The sequence below is a fragment of the Saccostrea echinata genome, unplaced genomic scaffold (assembly GCF_033153115.1).
Source record: "Saccostrea echinata isolate AGI-Se365-2 ecotype Australia unplaced genomic scaffold, CSIRO_AGI_Sech_v1 ptg000042l, whole genome shotgun sequence".
Classification (NCBI taxonomy): Eukaryota; Metazoa; Mollusca; class Bivalvia; order Ostreida; family Ostreidae; genus Saccostrea; species Saccostrea echinata.
The window spans coordinates 5,259,688-5,281,356 of NW_026889791.1; the positions used below are offsets into that span (position 1 = coordinate 5,259,688).

Sequence of the window (21,669 nt, forward strand, 5' to 3'; positions counted from 1 at the left end):
CATGACCTTCAGGGGTAGGGTGCGGCCACAATAGGGGATCAAAGTTTCGTAAACATGGGAATGTAAAGTAAAACACGCTTATAACAAAGTGCCTGGGATGGACGATTTTGATTTGTTATAAGTGTAATTGCTTATATCCATTAAGTTTACAATATATTTTAAAGTCACAGGGAATGAAAATCGCTTTGCTGTAAGTGTCAATTCATTATAGGCTTGTTTCGCTATAAGCATGCTTTACTGTATTAAGAAAAAAATTCCTTCTCAAGAACCACTAGACAAGAAAAGTTGAATCTTATGTGAAAGTTTCATTATATAATGTAGAAACAAATTTGTTCTTTCAAAACTACTACTCCTACAGGTTTGATGCAACAGTAGACTATACTAGTCTACAAATTGTTTTTGTCAGTTTTCTTCTTCAATCAAATTTTGTCTGAGCCTTAACTTGACAACCCTTTGACATTAAGACTTCAAACTTGAAACATGGAGAGGTGGTATGGAATTGGGGTTGAGGCCACCAAACTTTTTTTTACCTTGACCTTTTGATAAGGTCAAGGCCAATCTTTACATAAAAATATAGTCCAGGCTACAACCAGAGAACCCTTTGACATTAGGATTTCAAATTTGTAACATAGAAAAAAGACATTTACAAAAGATGCACTGCACTAAAATTTTGACCTTGACTCCTTTCTTCATTCAAGGTCAAATTGAGAAAAACACCTCCAAACCATAACTTAAGAACTTTTTGACATTAAAACTTCAATCTTGGAACATGGAGAGGTGGTATGGAGAAAGGGTGCATGCAAACAAAATTTTTTACCTTGTTTTTATGCCCCGCCATGAATATAGCCAGTGCATATAGTGTTTGTCATGTCCATCTTCTGTCATCTTTCATCCTTCCGTCTGTCTTTCTGCATTTAGCTCTGTTCAAAGCTCAGTTTCAAAGAACCTATCAAAGAGATTTTTATCAAACTTCATGTGCTGATAGATATTGATGAGAGCTATGTAACTACATCAACATTTTTTGACCTTGACCTTTCCTTTGACCTTGACCTCACTTTTCTTAAATTAGTGTTTAGCTCAGTTTTAATGAAATCATTCAAGATATATCAAACTTCATATGCTGATATACTAATGAGAGCTATTCAACTGCATCAATATTTTTTTACCTTAATTATATTGACCTTTCCTTTGACCTTGACCTCACTTTTCTTAAATTTTCTTAAAATTCATAAATGGGAATATACACTTAATTTGATCGCTGAAATATGGCTGAAATATTGCAAACTTGGCATTAAACAATAATAATCAATCATAATCAATCCAAAAGATGATTAGGCTGTTGTGTAAAATGTAGGAGGAGTTCTGGGAACCAGGGTCTTTTTGTATAAAAAACATCATTTTTCAACCCCCATTTGACCCCCAGGGTGAAAATGAAAATTCCGAAACCCTACTGCACATCTACATGACACCACCAACCATCTCCCAAAAGATGATTAGGCTACTGTGTAAAATGTGAGAGGAGTTCAGGGAACCAGGGGATTTTTGCATAAAAAAACGTCATTTTTCGACCCCCATTTGACCCCCAGGGTGAAAATGAAAATTCTGAAACTCTACTGCACATCTACAAGACACCACCCACCATCTCCCAAAAGATGATTAGGCTACTGTGTAAAATGTAAGAGGAGTTTGAGAAAGAAGAGTTTGACAGACGGACGGATGGACAGACAGACATGAGTAACAACAATATACCAGAACTTCCTTTAGAAAGTGCAGGTATAATCAAAGAACTGCGAATGATAATATTGTTCTCCCGCCTACCTCCAAGTCAATTTTGAAAAAGTCAACATATTTGAATGATTTTTCATATTTATGTGGATATTTATATGAATTTTTATAAAACATTACATGTACTTATTTGGGAAAACAAAGAGAGATAACTCTATAATTTTGGTAGAACCTGTGTTTTTCACTATAGAAATCAATGGAAAACATTTTTTAAACATCTTCCCCCCCCCCCCCCCCCATGAAACAAAAATTCTTTTTAGCTCACCTGAGCTGAAAGCTCAAGTGAGCTTTTCTGATCACCTTTTGTCTGTAGTCCGTCTGTCCGTCTGTCTGTAAACTTTTCACATTTTCAACTTCTTCTCCAGAACCACTGCGCAGGTGAGTTAAGGCTAGATATAGGCATTTCTATGCAAATAAACTAATTAAAATGCCTAAGGACTATATCTATTATACAGAGAAAGTTAAAACTTATTGTCTAATACATACTTGGTACCCACGACATGAGATAGTCAGTACACATTATGACGTCATATTATGACGTCATTGTTCTTTACTACACAATATTATAATGAGCATCAACAAAAATGCTTCAGCGCAAGGGCATGGTCTATTTTATTTACCTGAAACAAGGTATATTTAGAAGCAAAATATTCCAAAGATTGTTGTTATTGCTGCACAAATATCAACAGCTCAGTTGTATAATTTCTATTTGTAAAGTTTTAAGTTGAATCAGGGTAAAAATGCATAGTCCGGTATAAGTTTCCTCAAATTCCGATCAAATGAGAAAATGCTTAGGATTTGTGCAGCAGTTTTATTAATCTATAGAATATTCTTCTTAGCATTATACAATTTTTATGTAAAATTAAATAGGGTAATCCCTTGCGCCAAAGTCGTTTTGTTGATGTGTTTTATTGCCTCCAGTAGGTAAGAACAATGACGTCATCATATGACGTCATAATGTATACTGGCTATAACATACGGTCGATACTAAGTATACATAAGAAAATAAATCAAATCTTTTTCTAAATGATAAATACACCTCTTATGCATTTTTATTAGCTCATTTGCATGGAAACGCCTATACCTAGCCTTAACTCACATGCGTGGGCCAATTTAAATAAAACTTGCCACAAAGCATCCTTGGGTGAAGGGGATTCAAGTTTGTTCAAATGAAGGGCCATGCCCTCTTTCAAGGGGAGATAGTTAAGAATTAGTGAAAAATGAATAGCATCTTTTAAAAATCTTCTTCTCAAGAACCACAGGGCCAGGAAAGATGAAACTCATATGGAAGCATCCCCAGGTAGTGTAGATCCAAGTTTGTTCAAATCATGACCCCCAGGGGTAGGGCGGGGCCACAATGGAGGATCAAAGTTTTACATAGAAATATATAGGAAAAAATCTTTAAAAATCTTCTTCTCAAGAACAGCAAAGCCATGATTAGTCATATTTATATGGAAGCATCCCCAGGTAGTGTAGATCCAAGTTTGTTCAAATCATGACCCCTGGGGGTAGGGTGGGGCCACAATGGAGGATCAAAGTTTTACGTAGAAATATATAGGAAAAATCTTCTCAAGAACAGCAAAGCCATGATGAGTCAAATTTATATGGAAGCATCCTCAGGTAGTGTAGATTCAATTTTGTCCAAATGATGACCCCCGGGGGTAGGGTGGGGCCCAATGGCGGATCGAAAGTTTTACATAAGAACATATAGAAAAAAAAATTCTTCTCAAGAACAGAAGAGCTATGTTAGTCTTATTGATATGGAAGCATCTTCAGGTAATGTAGATTCAAGTTTGTTCAAATGATGACCCCTGAGATAGGGAGGAGCTACAATGGGGGATCAAATTTTTACAAAGAAATAAATGGGAAAATTCTTTTAAAATCTTCCCAAGTACAACAAATTCATTTGTTATATTGACATGGAAGCAACATCAGGTAGTTTAAAATTCAAGCCCCCCCCCCCCCCCCCCCCCCCCCCCCGTTTGTGCTGATTTGTGCCTTAGTCTAGCCAATGTGTTCAGGTGAACGATGTGGCCCATGGGCCTCAGGTGAGCGATGTGGCCCATGGGCCTCTTGTTTACATGTAATATGGATTGTTATTTCACAAATTCATACCAAAGCTTTTTGTGTTTCACGGGGGGAGGGGGGGGGCATATGTTTACAGACAGTTAACGACAAAAATGCTCACTTTTTCACAAATTTCGAAGGGGTTTACAACTTAAACGTTGTATTTACTCAATTACATATGTTTAATTTTATATGCATAAAACATGAGAAAAGATTTAATCAACATTTATCCATATTCAAGAATATTTTAAAATATGCTGATGCTTTCAAGCCTGATTTCAATGGAAAACATCGCCTACTCACCTTATAAAAAGAGCTGGAATTAAGAATAATTAACCATTGAACACTGGTATTAAAATTATTAATCAATTACCATTGAACTATTCTTTGCATTCAACAAGAATTTTTTGGCCAAATTGCCATAAGTATTGAATTAAATGAGTGTAAAATGTAGGCGGAAATTGAGAATTAGCATGCATGGTTCTTAGTTACCAGAGGTATCATAGTAATATAGCTAGCAAGTGAAGCTTCATTTCTGTGGCCACTTATTGTTGCAATATGCCTGGATTCAAATCCACAATGGTTCAACAGTGTAATTTTTGTTGACCGAATGCAATGATTTGTGTATTCCTTCATTAATCCGGCATTCTTAGACAAATTTTTCATGAATTTTTTCAACTTGTTCAAACCCACTGGTTCATTTCTGTACCAAACCACGTCCTCATCACAGAAACTGTTTTTTGGATGAAGAAAGAGTCAATCACTTCCCAAGTGTCTTTTTGACGAATATTTCTCAAATGACTTGACGGGACAGTGAAGAGAATTTTTTATTTCATACATTTGTGCTCCTGAACTCTCTGTTTCATTTGTTATTCCTTGGTAATTCTTAAAATTTTCAGATTCTTAAAATTTTCAGAAGTCATTTTTCTCACAAAGCGTTCTCCATTTTCCGATAGGATTTCAAAATCCTGCACCATCAAAATTTGAAGGTTTTCTTGTCCTCGTCTACAGAAATACAGAACTACTTGTGTATTTCAAAAATCACCTTATTCAGAAGTCCTTGGGGTGTAGATGTGTTGAAAACTAGCTTATGCACATAAAGTCTCCTCAGATCTTCTACCAAAATAGCATGATGGTGGCTAACACTTCCCTTGCCCTCTGCTCTGGTTTTTCTCAAAAGGGACAAAAAACAGCTGTTCGCAGGGCCAAAACCAGGGTCACTGATAATATCAATGGTGGAACCATTTTCTTTCATGTACCTGCAAATCCCCTGACGTATATTTAACAAAGAGTTCTTTTTGTAAAGTTCCCCTGCTTTTGTTCTAACATTACTGTAAAAATCCTGTAGGCATTCACAAAGATTAGTTTTGTTGTACTTCATTATATCAGTTTCTCTCCCCCTTTTGCACAAAAAGTCAGTAAATATTCTAATGCTAAAATTCATTGCATGTTTTGTTTTTTTTGACATAAAATAACTTTCTTTGAAGTCACCTGGGTTTATCTTTCCAAACCTAGACATCGCAGATGAGAAATCATGTCAAAATGTGCTTTGCACTTTTACCCACGTTGCGTATTATTTTAAGTGTTTTATCGACTAAGCTTTCATAACAAGACATTGCAGTGTAAAATAAAGAATTTGAGAATATGTTTGGGAATGATACTGAAAATCCATATCACTTATATATCTTTTGGAATTTAAGAAATTAATTTTGTGTGTGTGTGTGGCTGCAGTGCAAATACTACGTTTTATATACTTGAAACATTTCTCTAACTTTCATCGGTTGTTGAGGTGTAATCGGTAGTGCGTTGGAATCCAGAATACTAAAGACCGATGAGTTGAGTGCTCGATTCCAGTCATGGGCGTAAACATATTTTCTCTGAAAAAAGAAAGGTGTGCTCTATTTCGGCATAGTATGCTAACGCTATATAATTCCTTAGACCACTATGCAGAAATAGTTGGGTATTGATTGTATAGAGACAAACTAATAGGAAGCATAATAATTTCCCATATGTCTTCACAGTTATTTTCCTCTGGTTACGGTGTCTATACATCCTTCCCTAGTCCGAGGCTGCCATACTTGTTATGATAATCCGAAACAAGGACACTCATTGGTGATGTAAAAAAATTTCTTTGAATTCATTAATTGATCAAAATTATATTGTTTTTTTTAGCTCACCTGAGCTGAAAGTTCAAGTGAGCTTTTCTGATCACCCATTGTCTGTTGTCCGTCCGTCTGTCCATCCGTCCATCTGTAAACTTTTCACATTTTCAACTTCTTCTCAAGAACCACTGGGCCAATTTTAACCAAACTTGGTACAAAGCATCCTTGGGTGAAGGGGAGTTTAAATTGTTAAAATGAAGGGCCAAGTCTCCTTCAAAGGGGAGATAATAAAAAAAAATACAAAAATTGTGTGGGGTCATTAAAAAATCTTCTTCTCAAGAACCACTGGGCCAGAAAGGCTGAAACTTATGTGGAAGCATCCTGGGGTAGTGTAGATTCTAAATTGTTCAAATCATGACCCCCGGGGGTAGGGCGGGGCCACAATAGGGAATCCAATTTTACATTGAAATATGTAGTAAAATTTTTTAAAAATCTTCTTCTCAAGAACCACTGGGCCAGAAAGGCTGAAACTTATGTGGAAGCATCCAGGGGTAGTGTAGATTCTAATTGTTTTTCATTGAAATATATAGTAAAAATCTTTTTCTCAAGAACCACTAAGCCAGAAAGGCTGAAACTTATGTGGAAGCATTTTGGGGTAGTGTAGATTCTAAATTGTTCAAATCATGATCCCCTGGGGGTAGGGTGGGGCCACAATAGGGACTCTAAATTTTACATTGAAATATATAGTAAAAATCTTTAAAAATCTTCTTCTCAAGAACCACTTGGCCAGAAAAGCTGAAACTTATGTGGAAGCATCCTGGGGTCGTGTAGATTCTAATTGTTTTTCATTGAAATATATAGTAAAAATCTTCTTCTCAAGAACCACTAAGCCAGAAAGGCTGAAACTTATGTGGAAGCATTTTGGGGTAGTGTAGATTCTAAATTGTTCAAATCATGATCCCCTGGGGGTAGGGTGGGGCCACAATAGGGACTCTAAATTTTACATTGAAATATATAGTAAAAATCTTTAAAAATCTTCTTCTCAAGAACCACTTGGCCAGAAAAGCTGAAACTTATGTGGAAGCATCCTTGGGTCATGTAGATTCTAATTGTTCAAATCATGACCCCTGGGGGAAGGGAGGGGCCACAATAAGTACTACAAGGGGGGATGGGGTGGAGAAATCAGGTGAAAAACAGCAAGGCCAGTTACTCAGGTGAACGTTGTGGCCCATGGACCTCTTGTTTTTAAATTTAATTTCAGTGAAAAATTATTCAGATATTCTTTGTTGTTTTTTTTTTTAACAAAAATCTTGGGAATCCGAAACTATATCCTAGCTCTGCCTTACATTTTAAGAACCCAATTTTCTATTGGTCAAGACGAAAGGCGCAAACTTGAAATGCGCGAGACGTTGGAAATGTCCGGTAAACTTTTTCCATTGATAGAGTGGGAGGATCAATATTTAAGTACAATTAGCGTAGTCATTCTCTGTCAGCCTTGTGTAAGGAAAGAACAGAATACGAAGAAGGAAGTTTATATGAAGGCAAATTTCAGAGGATCAATCTTCTGTGCAGCCGTTACTGCAGAGATTAGTGGTGCATGGTGTCAGTTACAAAACGGTAGCTATCAGATATCTGTCAGTAGATGTTACTCTATTTATTAAGTTATTATGCTTTTTTAAATTGAAACTTTGCTAAATACAAACTTTTGAGTGGTGATCCAACCAAAGTAACATACATTTATAGATAGGCTAGTTTTCCTATGACATATTTTACCCGACCTTGACCGCCATCTTGTAGGTCAGGCACGTGAATTTCTTTCCAATGAGTTTAAAAGGACTTGGGCCCCTATATCAGAAGAATTCATAGCAATATCACAATTACATTAAAGGAGGCTTGGATGCCTAGTATGATCAGTTGTTCTTAAAACTGGTTGAATAATGAAATTTATCAAAAAATTTATAGGCCTTAATTGACCTACAACATGGCGGCCGAGGGAGATAGTACCGAAATGATAATATATGTGTAAAATTCAGTCAAGTTTTTTACAGTTACAATACATATTGTTCAATTTTGCATATATTTAACTTTTATTATGTGTATTTACTTCTCAAATGATTCATTTTCTCTGTAATTGAACTGACTTGGGACATCAACTTTGAAAGTAGATATCTCCTGTTTAGCTCACCTGAGCCAAAGGCTCAAGTGAGCTTTTCTGATCAAAATTTGTCCGTTGTCTGTCGTCGTTGTCGTAAACTTTTCACATTTTCATCTTCTTCTCAAGAACCACTGGGCCAAATTCAACCAAACTTGCCACAAAGCATCCTTGGGTAAAGGGGATTCAAGTTTGTTCAAATAAAGGGCCACACCCTCTTTCAAGGGGAGATAATTAGGAATTAGAGAAAAAATAATGGCATCATTTAAAAATCTTCTTCTCAAGAACCACTGGGCCAGGAAAGATGAAACTTATGTGGAAACATCCTCAGGTAGTGTAGATTCAAGTTTGTTCAAATCATGACCCCCAGGGGTAGGGTGGGGCCACAATGGGGGATCCAAATTTTACATAGAAATATATAGGAAAATATCTTTAAAAATCTTCTTCTTAAGAACAGTAAAGCCAAGATTGGTCATATTTATATGGAAGCATCCTCAGGTAGTGTAGATTCAAGTTTGTTCAAATCATTACCCCTGGGGGTAGGGTGGGGCCACAATGGGGGATCGAAGTTTTACATAGGAATATATAGGAAAATATCTTTAAAAATCTTCTTCTTAAGAACAGCAAAGCCAAGATTGGTCATATTTATGTGGAAGCATTCTCAGGTGGTGTAGATTCAAGTTTGTTCAAATCATGACCCCCGGGGGTAGGGTGGGGCCACAATAGGGGATCCAAGTTTTACGTAGAAATGTATAGGAAAATATCTTTAAAAATCTTCTTCTTAAGAACAGTAAAGCCAGGATTGGTCATATTTATATGGAAGCATCCTCAGGTAGTGTAGATTCAAGTTTGTTCAAATCATGACCCCCGGGGGTAGGGTGGGGCCACAATGGGGGATCCAAGTTTTACATAGAAATGTATAGGAAAATATCTTTAAAAATCTTCTTCTTAAGAACAGTAAAGCCAGGATTGGTCATATTTATATGGAAGCATCCTCAGGTAGTGTAGATTCAAGTTTGTTCAAATCACTACCCCTGGGGGTAGGTTGGGGCCACAATGGGGGATCCAAGTTTTACATAGAAATATATAGGAAAATATCTTTAAAAATCTTCTTCTTAAGAACAGTAAAGCCAAGATTGGTCAAATTTATATGGAAGCATCCTCAGGTAGTGTAGATTCAAGTTTGTTCAAATCATGACCCCCAGGGGTAGGGTGGGGCCACAATGGGGGATCCAAGTTTTACATAGAAATATATAGGAAAATATCTTTAAAAATCTTCTTCTTAAGAACAGCAAAGCCATGATTGGTCATATTTATATGGAAGCATCCTCAGGTAGTGAAGATTCAAATTTGTTCAAATCATAACCCCCGGGGGTAGGGTGGGGCCACAATGAGGGATCAAAGTTTTACATAGAAATATATAGGAAAATATCTCTAAAATCTTTTTCTTAAAAACAGTAAAGCCATGATTGGTCATATTTATATGGAAACATCCTCAGGTAGTGAAGATTCAAATTTGTTCAATTAATAACCCCTGGGGGTAGGGTGGGGCCACAATTGGGATCAAAGTTTTACATAGGAATATATAGGAAAATATCATTAAAAATCTTCTTCTTAAGAACAGCAAAGCCATGATTGGTCATATTTATATGGAAGCATCCTCAGATAGTGAAGATTCAAGTTTGTTCAAATCATTACTCTGGGGATAGGTTGGGGCCACAATGGGTGATCAAAGTTTACAGAGGAATATATAGGAAAAAGTCATTTTCTCAAGAACAGAAAAGCCATGATTAGTCAAATTGATATGGAGGCATCTTTGTGTAGTGTAGAATGAAATTTGTTCAAATGAGGGCCCCCAGGGGTAGGGTGGGGCCACAATGGGGGATCAAATTTTTACAAATGAATATATGGGAAAAAAATCTGCTGTTCAAGAACAACAAAGCCATTTGTTATATTGATATGAAAGCATCATCGGGTAGTTTAAAATTCAACACCCCCCTCCCTGTAAACTTTTCAATACTGTACTGATTTTTGCTTTTTTTCCTAGCCAATGTGCTCAGGTGAGCGATGTGGCCCATGGGCCTCTTGTTTACAAATAGAACCTAAAATCTGACAACCATTCATGGTAGCTCAGTCAGTAGAGAGCTCGCTCCATGATTGGGAGCTTGTGAGTTCAAATCACGGCCGCAACTGACCTTAGTCGATAAAAAATGGGTAGCAACTGTTCCTTCGCCATCTGCTCGGCACTTTGAAGTGAATGTTGTTTGTCTTTGCTCATAACCAGAGTATGTCATGGCCTGACGCAAGGTCATTTGGACAAGTTCAAGGTCACGTACATTCCTGAACTCTCTTTTTACTAGCAAAATATTGTAAGTTGATACCCCTTACAAGATTGCTTATAACCTTAGAATGTGGCATGACCTTGACTGAAGGTCACTTTTCCTGTCCACAGCTCCAACAGAAGACCTACTCGTTGCTTTCCAATATATTGTTTTACATGCGCAATAAAATGAAATCAAAGCAATTCCTACGATGTCATTTTATGTATCAGTTTATATTTTTTAATACAACAATTCTGAGTTTTATATACTAACTTCTCAACATATAATTACATTAATACTTTCCTCCTGTATGTTAATGGATTATTAATGTAAATTTAGAATTTATTTTATTAATTACAACTTAATCTTTTTTCAATCATAAACAAAATCCCCTCAGTGTTTTCATCATTTGATATACAACTTAAATAGTGTAAAAGTCAAAACTGCATTACTTACTTGGGCATTTCATGCATAAAATAGGAAGCAAATCCATGAAAACAATACACAATTACAATTTACACTTGTAAGAATTAATACTTTTAATTTAATGAAAATTAAACACTTTTTTTAACATCATACAATGTTTTTTTTGTAAAGATTTATGTTAAAAATGTGCAAAATGTGAATGCATCAAAAGAACCGGGTACGTTAAGTATAACAGAGCGGCCCTGTCTCCAAATTTGATTTCAGTTTTTTTTACAAACATGCCTACGATGTGTCCTTTCAAAATCATTTTATTTTTTTTAATTATCACAAACCATTTTTCCATCAGAGGTCTCGAAAAATGGGGAGTTTTCTTTAGAAATTACAAATTTTGACGTGATAACGTCATCACGGCGTTACTGATTTTAACGTTACGTTAAAAGAAATCTAAATTCTCTGAACCGGAAACTATTTACTTTAACCTGCCTTATGTTCCAGAAAACAATTTTGAACTTTTATTTCAATTCATCGTAATGTATTTTTGATAGCTGGAAGGAGTAAAATAATTTAAAGGAAATATAATTTTATTACAAACGATTTCATCAGACAAGTAATGAAGCTTGATTCATCCATACAGATGAGACAAGGTAGTACTTCTTTTAAAATTGTGCTCGTATCAAATTTATCATTTTTTTTATCTAAAAATGTCCTAATGATTTCTTCAATCATTTTCCGCATTGCCTATAAAGTTACATTAGAATTTTTAAAGATACATGAATCAGTATTAAAAAGAAAATTGGAACGTCCTATATAAAGTTGTCAAAATTGGATTTTTGGCAATGAAAAAGCCATCAACACCACTTCCCTATTCTATTCCAAAAAATGGCAGCACTATTAATTTCGTTTTTTTCTATTTTTTTTCTTTCTTTCTTTTTTTTTTTCTTTCTTTTTTTTTTTTTTGATAAACATATAAATTACTCACTATTACGGGGTTATGAGGTGTCTTAAACTGCGTTAATTTTTTTTCTCTGATGTTAGGATTTCTTTAAAAGATCGTTATTTATTCATTCCAATGGATCCGCTTTACTGCACGGTTCATGTAAAATACCTTAACCACTTACACACAATCACTTTCTATGTTAAAACCACAAGAGGAGACCGGTTATAAGAGTCCTGATTGATGAGACCATTCCAAGTTTTTTTCTTTGTTTAGCGTCCATCCTAACCTACATGTATCTTCCTATCCGAGAAAAACACACAAACCAAAAGGGGGAAAACGCAGCATTTTCAGAACAGGTCTAGAATTTATTGTTATCATTTGAGACCTCTCCTCGCCATAAAACTTAGTAGTTTATTGAAATAAAAAAAAAAAAATTAATACACCACTTAAAAAAGAGAGATGTCAATCCCAATAGAGTAAAATGCATTTCAGGGATTCGTATTTGTTGATTTTAATTTGAGTTAACTTAGTGTTTGCGTTTCAAAGCTTTTTATTTATCAATTTTAATTTGTGTTTGTTTTTAATTTCATAACCTCAAAACCAATTCGTCCGCGTACACTGCACATATAAAAAAAAAACTTGGAATGGCCTTACTATAACTTACGTTACAGACCTTGAAAAATTTGGCTTCAAACAAAAACCGTGAATCTCCGAAGGCTTAAAAAAGGGTGTGCGATTTGTTTAGATCAATTTTTCGATGAACAAAATATTTTATATAGCCAATGCTAATAATTTAATTTTAGAGACAAACACATTACTTTGCATGTACGTACTCATTATTTGATTAACAAAATCGAAAATCGAAAATCATATGCCTAAATCTGCTTAGTGAATTCGACAGGAAATGCACACGAATTCTCGGGAAGGGATTCAGAAGCCTGTAGTACATTCTAACGGGCATAGTTCCTTAAAACTAAAAGTTATAAAAATAAGGATATAATATTATATGTATGATTTGCATATAGAGTTTATCCGCGTCAGCTATGAAAATATGTGCTTGTCGTATTCAAAGCAATGCAGCATGAAACGGCAGACACTTGCATTGATATCGATCAGTAAAAGATCGAAAGATCGATCAAAGGTCACAGTCCAGTGGGGAGCCAAAGGAAATTGGAAAGGGGTGTATTTAGTTTTAAATCAAACTCTTGATATAATTTTTTTATTGGTACTCATTACAGTACATTACAAAATACAAATAATTGAAATGCAGAATAACAGAACACTCACATAGAAGAATAAAAATTCACTTTCACATCCCTTTTTATAAGCTACATAGAGATTTTATTTCTAGTTCAGTTATCAAATTATACGAAGTCTTATGTTATTTTGTTACTTGTGGGAACAATACGCAAAACACGTCACAGTGCTTCTTTATAGAGTTATCCTTGCCATTCCCGGATTATATCACTAGCTTGATTATATTTCTTTTTCATGTAAGTGTCTGATAAGAAAAAATCTTAAAAAATATACCTAACAAACTGCTGACATGAATTGCAAGACGATACATCACGTCGTCTACTAAGACAAAAACTGCATTAACGAGGTTGGATCCTGAAATTTAAAGTCTTAAACTTTTTTTGACAAGTATATTTTTAGTTTCTACACACATAGCTTAATTAAAAATCAAAACAAAAAATGGGGGTCAATATGCTTCTTTTGGCGCTACAGTACATTTAATATGACCTTTTTGCACTGAAATCTGTGTCTTAATCAAAAATCACATCCTCGATGTTTTCCCTTCAATGTTTTTATCCATATAAATCATGGGACAAAATAAACTATTAGTCTATTTAAAAAAAGACACATTAAAATTGTGACTTAGAAAAAGTTTCAAATTGCTTCGCATAATCAATTATTTGACCTTTCTGCACTCACAAAATGTGGTTTTTCTGGCATTAAAAATTTCACAAGCAAGAAAATTATTTTAAAGTCTTAAACTTTTGCTGAATTTAAGCAGATTGGTAAAAGTTATCTTATATATTCAGAAAAGAAAAACAAAAGTGGGTGTCTATGATGTAAAATTTTAGATATTCCTTAAAAAGTGTTAATTTTATGTTAAAATTGGCTCAATTTTTTCTTGGACTTTCAGAATATATTTACTTTATTTGTCACAATACAATGAAAGAATTCATAAGAAATAATTTAATAGATATTTCAGAGCCAGCGTAAAACATTTCACTGCACAAGACAGCCCTGTGTGCAACCAGCATGGAAAAAAAACAGTACTGTATATATTTCAAAAGGGAAAAATTGATAATTTTCTTCTAAAAAAAACCTTCCGCCACAAAATATAGTTCCTGACTTAATCCTATTTGGATGGAATTTAATTAAGGTTTTTTCATTGGATATAGTTTAATTTGCATTGTAGAATCCAGATTTAAAGTTAGAACTTAAAAATGATGCAGAATTTTAGAAATAAAGGTCCAGAACAAAATCTGCTCAAAAGCATCGAACCTCCTTAAAATAGATAAAGATTTTCTTTAGAACTCCTCCCTATGTTTACATGTTACACAGCCGTAGGTAAGACACATGTATTTGATATAATTATTTCGGTGACAATGATAATTTTATCACTTCCTTTGGATACATTAACTCCCTGGGGCATTTTCTTGTGCATTTGTCCTTGTAGTAACGATAAAATACTTTCAATTTTTTTTCTCTGGAACGGATTATCACCACAGACGGACGTTGAATCTTTAAAATTTAGCAATAATGTGCAACGCAGTTTTCACAGAGGTGATATTGGACAGGACGCTCCTCCAGCTCCGATGAACATCTATTGGAATATTAAACATATTTCCTACGAAATATATTACTATTATTTTATGGATAATCTGGATAAAATCCTTTTAAAAATACTCGCTTACTTCAAGATTAACAATAGTGTACATGTAGTTAATATGTACATTCGTTTTTTATACAGATAAATATCTATAGAGTAATCTTTTTTTTCTTTTTTTTTTCATTTCAAGACTTGGAATGCCTTAAAATGTATCAGGAAAACAATTTATGAAAAAAAAAATTACGAGTTAAACCATCGATTATGGAGCGGAAAGGGGGTGTCTTGTCCACAAGTAATGCAAGATCGTGTTTGTATTTCTTACAGAACTGCATGGGAACAGATTATCTTTATTTATAAACAATGAAAAAGGTTGATTGTATCATGTTTCACTTAAATTTTCATAGAAAATACCGAAAGCGTACACCACTGTATACGTTTTTAAAGCCTTATAAACTTGGTCAACATAATTATCTAAAATTCCTTGTAAATTATAAATTAAACCCAATTTTACTTGAAAACACTGGTGTCAATATTCCGATCAGCATGATAAATGTATATATAATTAATAAGTGTAAATGCATGTAAGAACTTTTCCATTCCCAGCTGCTGACCTTTAATAAGTAGATGTAGGTCTGCAGTGGCAGATTTAGAAGTATTTTGTCACATATAAAACACTTCCTGATTATGCGATAAAATACTAGAATCCTTTCTGACATAATTAATTTTGTCAAATAAAAATCTGCAACAATACAGTGACAGGAATAACACGTTTTGAAAAGAAATGTTCAAATGGTGACTGCTATACAATCATGTAAGCCAAGCTTCAAATCTACTCCCCCCCTCCCCCCCCCCCCCAAAAAAAGTTAGCTATTGTCTTTTGACATTCATGAATCCCAGACATATATAAATTGAAAACGAATAAAACATACTTAAAAAAGCTGATGATTTTCAATAAAAATGTTAAAAATAATCTTTTCTTGAAGTCAAATAAAGTCAATGTCCACTATGAAAGAGAAGCGCGTTTTAATTGGAGGTACATTGTACGTATGTAGGATTTAAATGTAAATTGATTGTCTGAACCATCCCAACTTATGTCTTAAAATTACCTTTTCACGCTGTAAATATTGATTGAATATTTATCATAGTTGCGAAGACTGAAGAAATTGTTTCAAGTACATATTTTCAACATGATTGCTCTTTGTGACGTCATTTTTTTCAATGCATTGCGTCACTAATTTACATGTAATGTCCCATAGTAAATTTCACTGAGAAAGGTTCATATGGTTTTCATTTGCATAAATAATTATATTAAATTAATTTTTTTCAAATGCAAAATTGAATTTAAAAGACAATAAAAAAATAATAAAGCCTTCAGATATAGAATTAAACAATTAATTTCTTTAAAAATATAGATTTTATTGTGGAGAAAAGGTGACGTCTATCCAAAAATGCAGCATTTTTTACTTCAATTTTTTGTAAAAACTGATGTGGCCGCACTTTTGTAAGGTTATTTTTTCTCTTTAATATTAAAAATCGTAGTATATTTGTTCTTTCTGCAAAGTTTCGCATACATACTCGGATGCGGCCATATCGAAATATAGACTTGAAGAGGAGAAAAACGTCCGAAATAGGGGAATTCTGGAATATTAGACCAGTTTTTAACGTTATATAAATGAAAGGGCACGTGAGTTGAGAAAAATTTATTCCTATTTCACACACAGGGAAACCTTAACAGTTAATTGATACAATTGATAGAATGTTATCGTGCGTTTAATTTTTGCCGATTTTACAGGGCCGTAAATCGGTCTTAATGTACCCAGCTCTTTATGTCATTTAAAATTATCTTAATCCTTAAATGAAACAATCTGTGTATTTATTACATAAGTCTGGTATGCTTCCGACATAAATGAACAAATTTGGATCATTTCCATCAAAGACGTGCATAGAAACTTCATATAAATAGACCTATTCTAAAATTTCTTTATTAGCTCCTCTGAGCCAAAGGCTCAAAGAGGTAATGCTATGGCCATTTGTGCGGTGTGCGTAAACTTTTTAGAATATGGGCCATAACTCAAGAACCCCTTGGCCAATTATTGTCAAATTTGTCACAGGGTGTCCTTGGCCCAAGGGCTCCCGTTTATACTAAAACTAGGGTTGTGACCCTTAAACAAGGGGAGATAATTAAGAAAATAGAAACAAAAGTACTGGTTGCTAAAAAATCTTCTTCTCAAGAACCACTGGGCAGATTTTCACCAAACTTACACAAAAGGATCAGGATATGTTGTAGATTAAAATTTGCATGGGGATTTACCCTGGGGCAAAGGGTGTGGTCTCAAGGTCACTTCAAAGTTGACCAAAAATTACATTGTATTAAAATGTTGATATTTTGCTTACTATAAGGACAGGGATCATCAAATCTTGTCAGTTGATACATCTAAGGACCTTATATTATTTTGACTCAAAAGTAGGTCATGGTGACCTACTTCTTAAATTTTGCGGTCATTCTTTTTCAAAATAATTTAGAGGCATATTTTTAACAATTTAAGGCCTATGATCATCAAATTTCGTCAGTTGATGTATCTATGTCAAATAAAAAGTAGGTCACCTTGACCTTCTTCTTGAATTTTATGGCTAATCTTTTTCAAAACAATTAAGGTCATTTATTCAAATACTGAGAGGTTTAGAATCATTAAATCTTGTAAGATGATGCATCTTGGGGCCATAAAACATATTTATTAAAAAGTAGGTCACAGTGACCTACTTTTTGAACTTTGCAGGCATTCGATTTCAAAGCGTTTTAGAGGCATAATTTGGACATTTTAAGGCCTATGACCATAAAACTTTGTAAGTTGATGCATCTTCAGTCTTCAAAAATCGTTAACTGAAAAGTAGGTCACTGTGACCTACTTTTCAATTTATATGACTATAATTAAATATATCAGGTACTTATTGGCTTAGAATCATCAAATTTTGTCAGTTGATGCATCTTGGGTCTTTGAAGTAGGTCGACTGAAAAGTAGGTCACCATGACCTACTTTTGAAAATTTATGGCTTTAATTAAATATTTTGGGTACTAATTGACTTAGAATCATCAAACTTTGTCAGTTGATGCATCTTGGATCTTCGAAGTACAACAATTGAAAAGTAGGTCATTATGACCTACTTTTGAAAATTTATGACTATAATTAAATATTTCAGGTACTAATTGGCTTAGAATCATCAAACTTTGTCAGTTGATGCATCTTGGGTCCTCGGAGTAGGTCGGCTGAAAAGTAAAGGGTGTTCCAGAATATAGGATACCATTTCTTGTTTGAATAAAACACAATTTAAAGAATACTGAATTAAAACAAATACATTGTAAACAAGACTTATATTGTCTAATTTTATTTACGTAATTTGATAGACATTAAAAAAAAACAACAAAATTAGGACACTTTGAACTATGATACAGTTTTTTACATAATGTGCTCCAAATGACGTCCTTTCCGGGTAGTGATAATGGTGAGACATTGCATAAAATTCCTTATAACAGCAGCACATGTCTCGTTGGTTATCTTCCGGATTTCTCTCCAAATTGCACATTTTAAATCTGTTAAGGATTCAAGCTTTGGTTTGTACACATTGTCTTTTAGGTATCCCCATAAAAAGAAATCTAGAGAACTTAGATCTGGGTAATGAGGAGGCCAAATGTGTGCAGTTCTGAAATCGATGAACATTCCATTGAATATTTTGTCTAGCCAGTCTGTAATATTTCGAGTTGTTTGGGGCGTAGCTCCGTCCTGTTGGAACCATTTGTCTTTTGGATTAAAACCCCTTCGAATAAAACATGGCAGAAACTTCTTCTTCAAAAGCTCCAAGTAGCGAGTACTGCTAATAGTCTGAGATTCTCCTGCTTCATCTTCAAAGAAAAAAGGCCCAATTATCTCTTTAGAGCTCATGGCAGCCCAAACTGTTAATTTTTCTCCATGAACAGGCTTCTCCAGATAAAGATTTGGTTTTATGCTACCCCAGTATTGAAAATTTCTCTTGTTTACTATCCTGTTTAAGTAGAAATGAGCTTCATCAGAAAACAAAATGTCATTGGCTATATCATCATGCTCCTTCATCCATTTTGCAAAAGCAATGCAGCTGTCAATGTCACTTTGCTTAAGGTGCTGCATTACATATATAGGCTTTAAGTGTAAGGTCAGATCTTAAAATTCTGTGAACACTGGATTGGCTACATGACATAGTGTTACTCATATCACTTAAAACTTTCCTCAATGTGGTGTTTCCTCTTTGACTTGTTGCACCTGTTGAATTGTCTCTGGAATCCTCACTGCGATTTTGGTGTGCCTCCATTGCTCCATCTGTTGTCTTGAATAGATCCTGTTTGCTCAAACTTTCTTACTATTCTTAATACATGTATTTGCTGCTTAGTAACTCGTTTTTCTTTTGGAAAATCTCTTCTTAATATTCTTATAACAGTAAATGGAGAATGAGTTTGGTAATATAGTTTTAAAATGAGGGTAGCTTGCTCTTTTGGTAAATCCATTTTTATTCAAAAGCAATTTTTTTTAGCAATATTCTGATGTAATTTTGTGTCATCACAATTCCAATTAAGCAAGACATTTTCCCACAATATATTTGCTACTATAAAATTGTATTAATTCAACTAATAACCAAGACAAAAATCAAAGAAATTGGTCAAGGCATGTGTTTCTGATGGTAATTTCAAATGGTATCATATATTTTGGGACACCCTGTAGGTCACCATGACCTACTTTTGAAAATTTATGGCTTTAATTAAATATTTCAGGTACTAATTGTCTTAGAATCATTAAATTTTGTCAGCTGATGCATCTTGGGTCTGCAGAGTTAGTGGACTGAAGAGGAGGTTACTGTGATCTATTTTTGAAATTTTATGGCTTTATTTAAATATATCAGGAACTTATTGGCTTAGAATCATCAAACTTTGTCAGTTGATGCATCTTGGGTCTTCAAAGTATGTCATCTGAAAAGTAGGTCACTGTGACCTACTATTAAAATTTTATGGATATAATTTTAGAAATATTTTAGGTATTAATTGGCTTAAAATCATCAAACTTAGTTGATGCATCTTGGGTCCTCAGAGAATGACAAGTGATAAGTAGGTCACCATGACCTACTCTCAGGTTCAAATTGGCTTAGAATCATCTTGGGTTCTCAGAGTGTTTCATCTAAAATGTAGGTCGTGATGACCTACCTTTGGAATTTCAAGGCTTTATCTAAATATACAGGATACTTATAGGCTTCAAATAGAAGTGATAGATTGTGCAGTATATAAGAAGAGCGATTCAAGGCCCTTGGGCCTCTTGTTTATTATTCATATGTGATCTCAAATTCATGTAACTTAGGTGATTGATGATGAAAAGCAAACATCAAAATCTTAAAATAGAATGATTATAGATACATAAAATCACATTTTAAGTAATTTTATCGGAGGCCGGAAAATGACAATATGATGATCCTTTAATTTATGACAAAATAATTTGTGCTGTAATTAATTTGATGTTGGACCCATATATTGCCTAAATTGACTGGGCTATTACACATACAATGTACATGTATATTGTAATTACATTTCATATCTCTACAGAGAGTTTAAGCAAGGTACCTGTGTTCCTTTCGCTGGTAGTGGAAACGAAGAAAACAGGAACAACAGTTACCCTGAGAAAGCAGCTTTTGCACAGCCCTCAGGGCTGACCCTAGGATATGCCAAGGAAGAGGCCTTTCTATTTATTGCAGACAGTGAGAGTTCTACAATAAGGAGTGTGTCACTGAAGGATGGTGCTGTTAAGCATCTAGTTGGGGGAGAGAGAGACCCAATGGTAAGTGCTTGTGATTTGAAAATATTAGGGATGTCAGAATATTTATTTTCCTTAGTCGATTATTCGATTGCATTATTCAAAAGATAGTCGAATATTCGGAACATTTTCTGAAAATAAAAATTTATTTCAAACTTCACTGGTACATGAAGTATTTATAACTCAAAACCTCTTGTACTTAAATCTATTTTAAAAGTAACATCAAAATTAATGCAACATGTGGACAGCATGATTGTATGAAATAAATTTAAACAGGTAATTCTCCAAAATGTATGCTTTTCCCATCAATCAAATTCATAAATCGGTCTGTATACTATACAGTGTTTTATTTCTGTAAGCATTAAAAAATTGCAAGCAGATATTTTTAGGTCACCTGATCATGAGTCACTCAGGTGACCTTTTACTATCCGTTTTTGTCTGTCTTCGTTCATCGTTTGTTGATAGAAAACTTTGGAACATTTTTAGCTTCTTTTCTGGAACCACTGAACCAATTTCAACCAATTTTAGCATATAGCATCTTTGGGAAAAAGGGAACAAAAATTGTGAAATTCTTGGCCCCTGCCCCCCTGAGGCCTGAGGGGTGGGGCTTAAACCATCAAAATTAGTGCAATCTTTAAAAATCTTCTTCTTTACTCCTGAACATCAAGAAGTCAAACTGTTGGTATGAATGTATAAAGCATTGAGCCCTCTACCAAAATTTTGAAATTCATGGCCCCAGGGTCAGGGACTCTATAAGTGCTTAAGGGTGGGGCTCTGTTGAATATATAGTGAAAATGCATTATTTATTTAAATATCTTTTCCTCTTTTCTTGGGTATTAACAAATGAACTAAATGCATAGTTATGATGCACAAGTGTGCCTCTTTCAATATTGTGAATTTCACGGCACGGGCCCTGGGTCAGGGGTTCTGATGTTAGGGTGGGGCTCTGTTGATTATACATTGAAAATGCATTATATCTTTAAAAATATTTTCCTCTGCTCCTTGGTACTATGCAAAGAAACTTAATGCATAGTTATGATGAGCAAAGGCGCCTCTTCCAAAATTGTGAATTACATGGCCCCTGGGTCAAGGGTTCTGGTGTTAGGATGGGGCATTAAAAATTATATAGTGAAAATTGATTAATTCTTTGAAAATCTTTTTCTCTGCTCCTGATTATTAAGGATAAATTAGTGCATAGTTATGATGAGCAAG

At 34.3% G+C, this 21,669-nt stretch overlaps 1 protein-coding gene across 1 annotated transcript in view; it reads left to right on the plus strand.

Annotated features, from left to right (window-relative positions):
• The window catches only part of LOC133200986 (NHL repeat-containing protein 2-like), a 292,659-nt gene that overhangs the window by 150,919 nt on the left and 120,071 nt on the right, over positions 1-21,669 (plus strand). Inside the window, exon 6 of the mRNA XM_061336792.1 lies at positions 20,250-20,481. Coding sequence (XP_061192776.1) covers positions 20,250-20,481 — 232 coding nt within the window. The remainder of the gene's footprint in view (positions 1-20,249; positions 20,482-21,669) is intronic.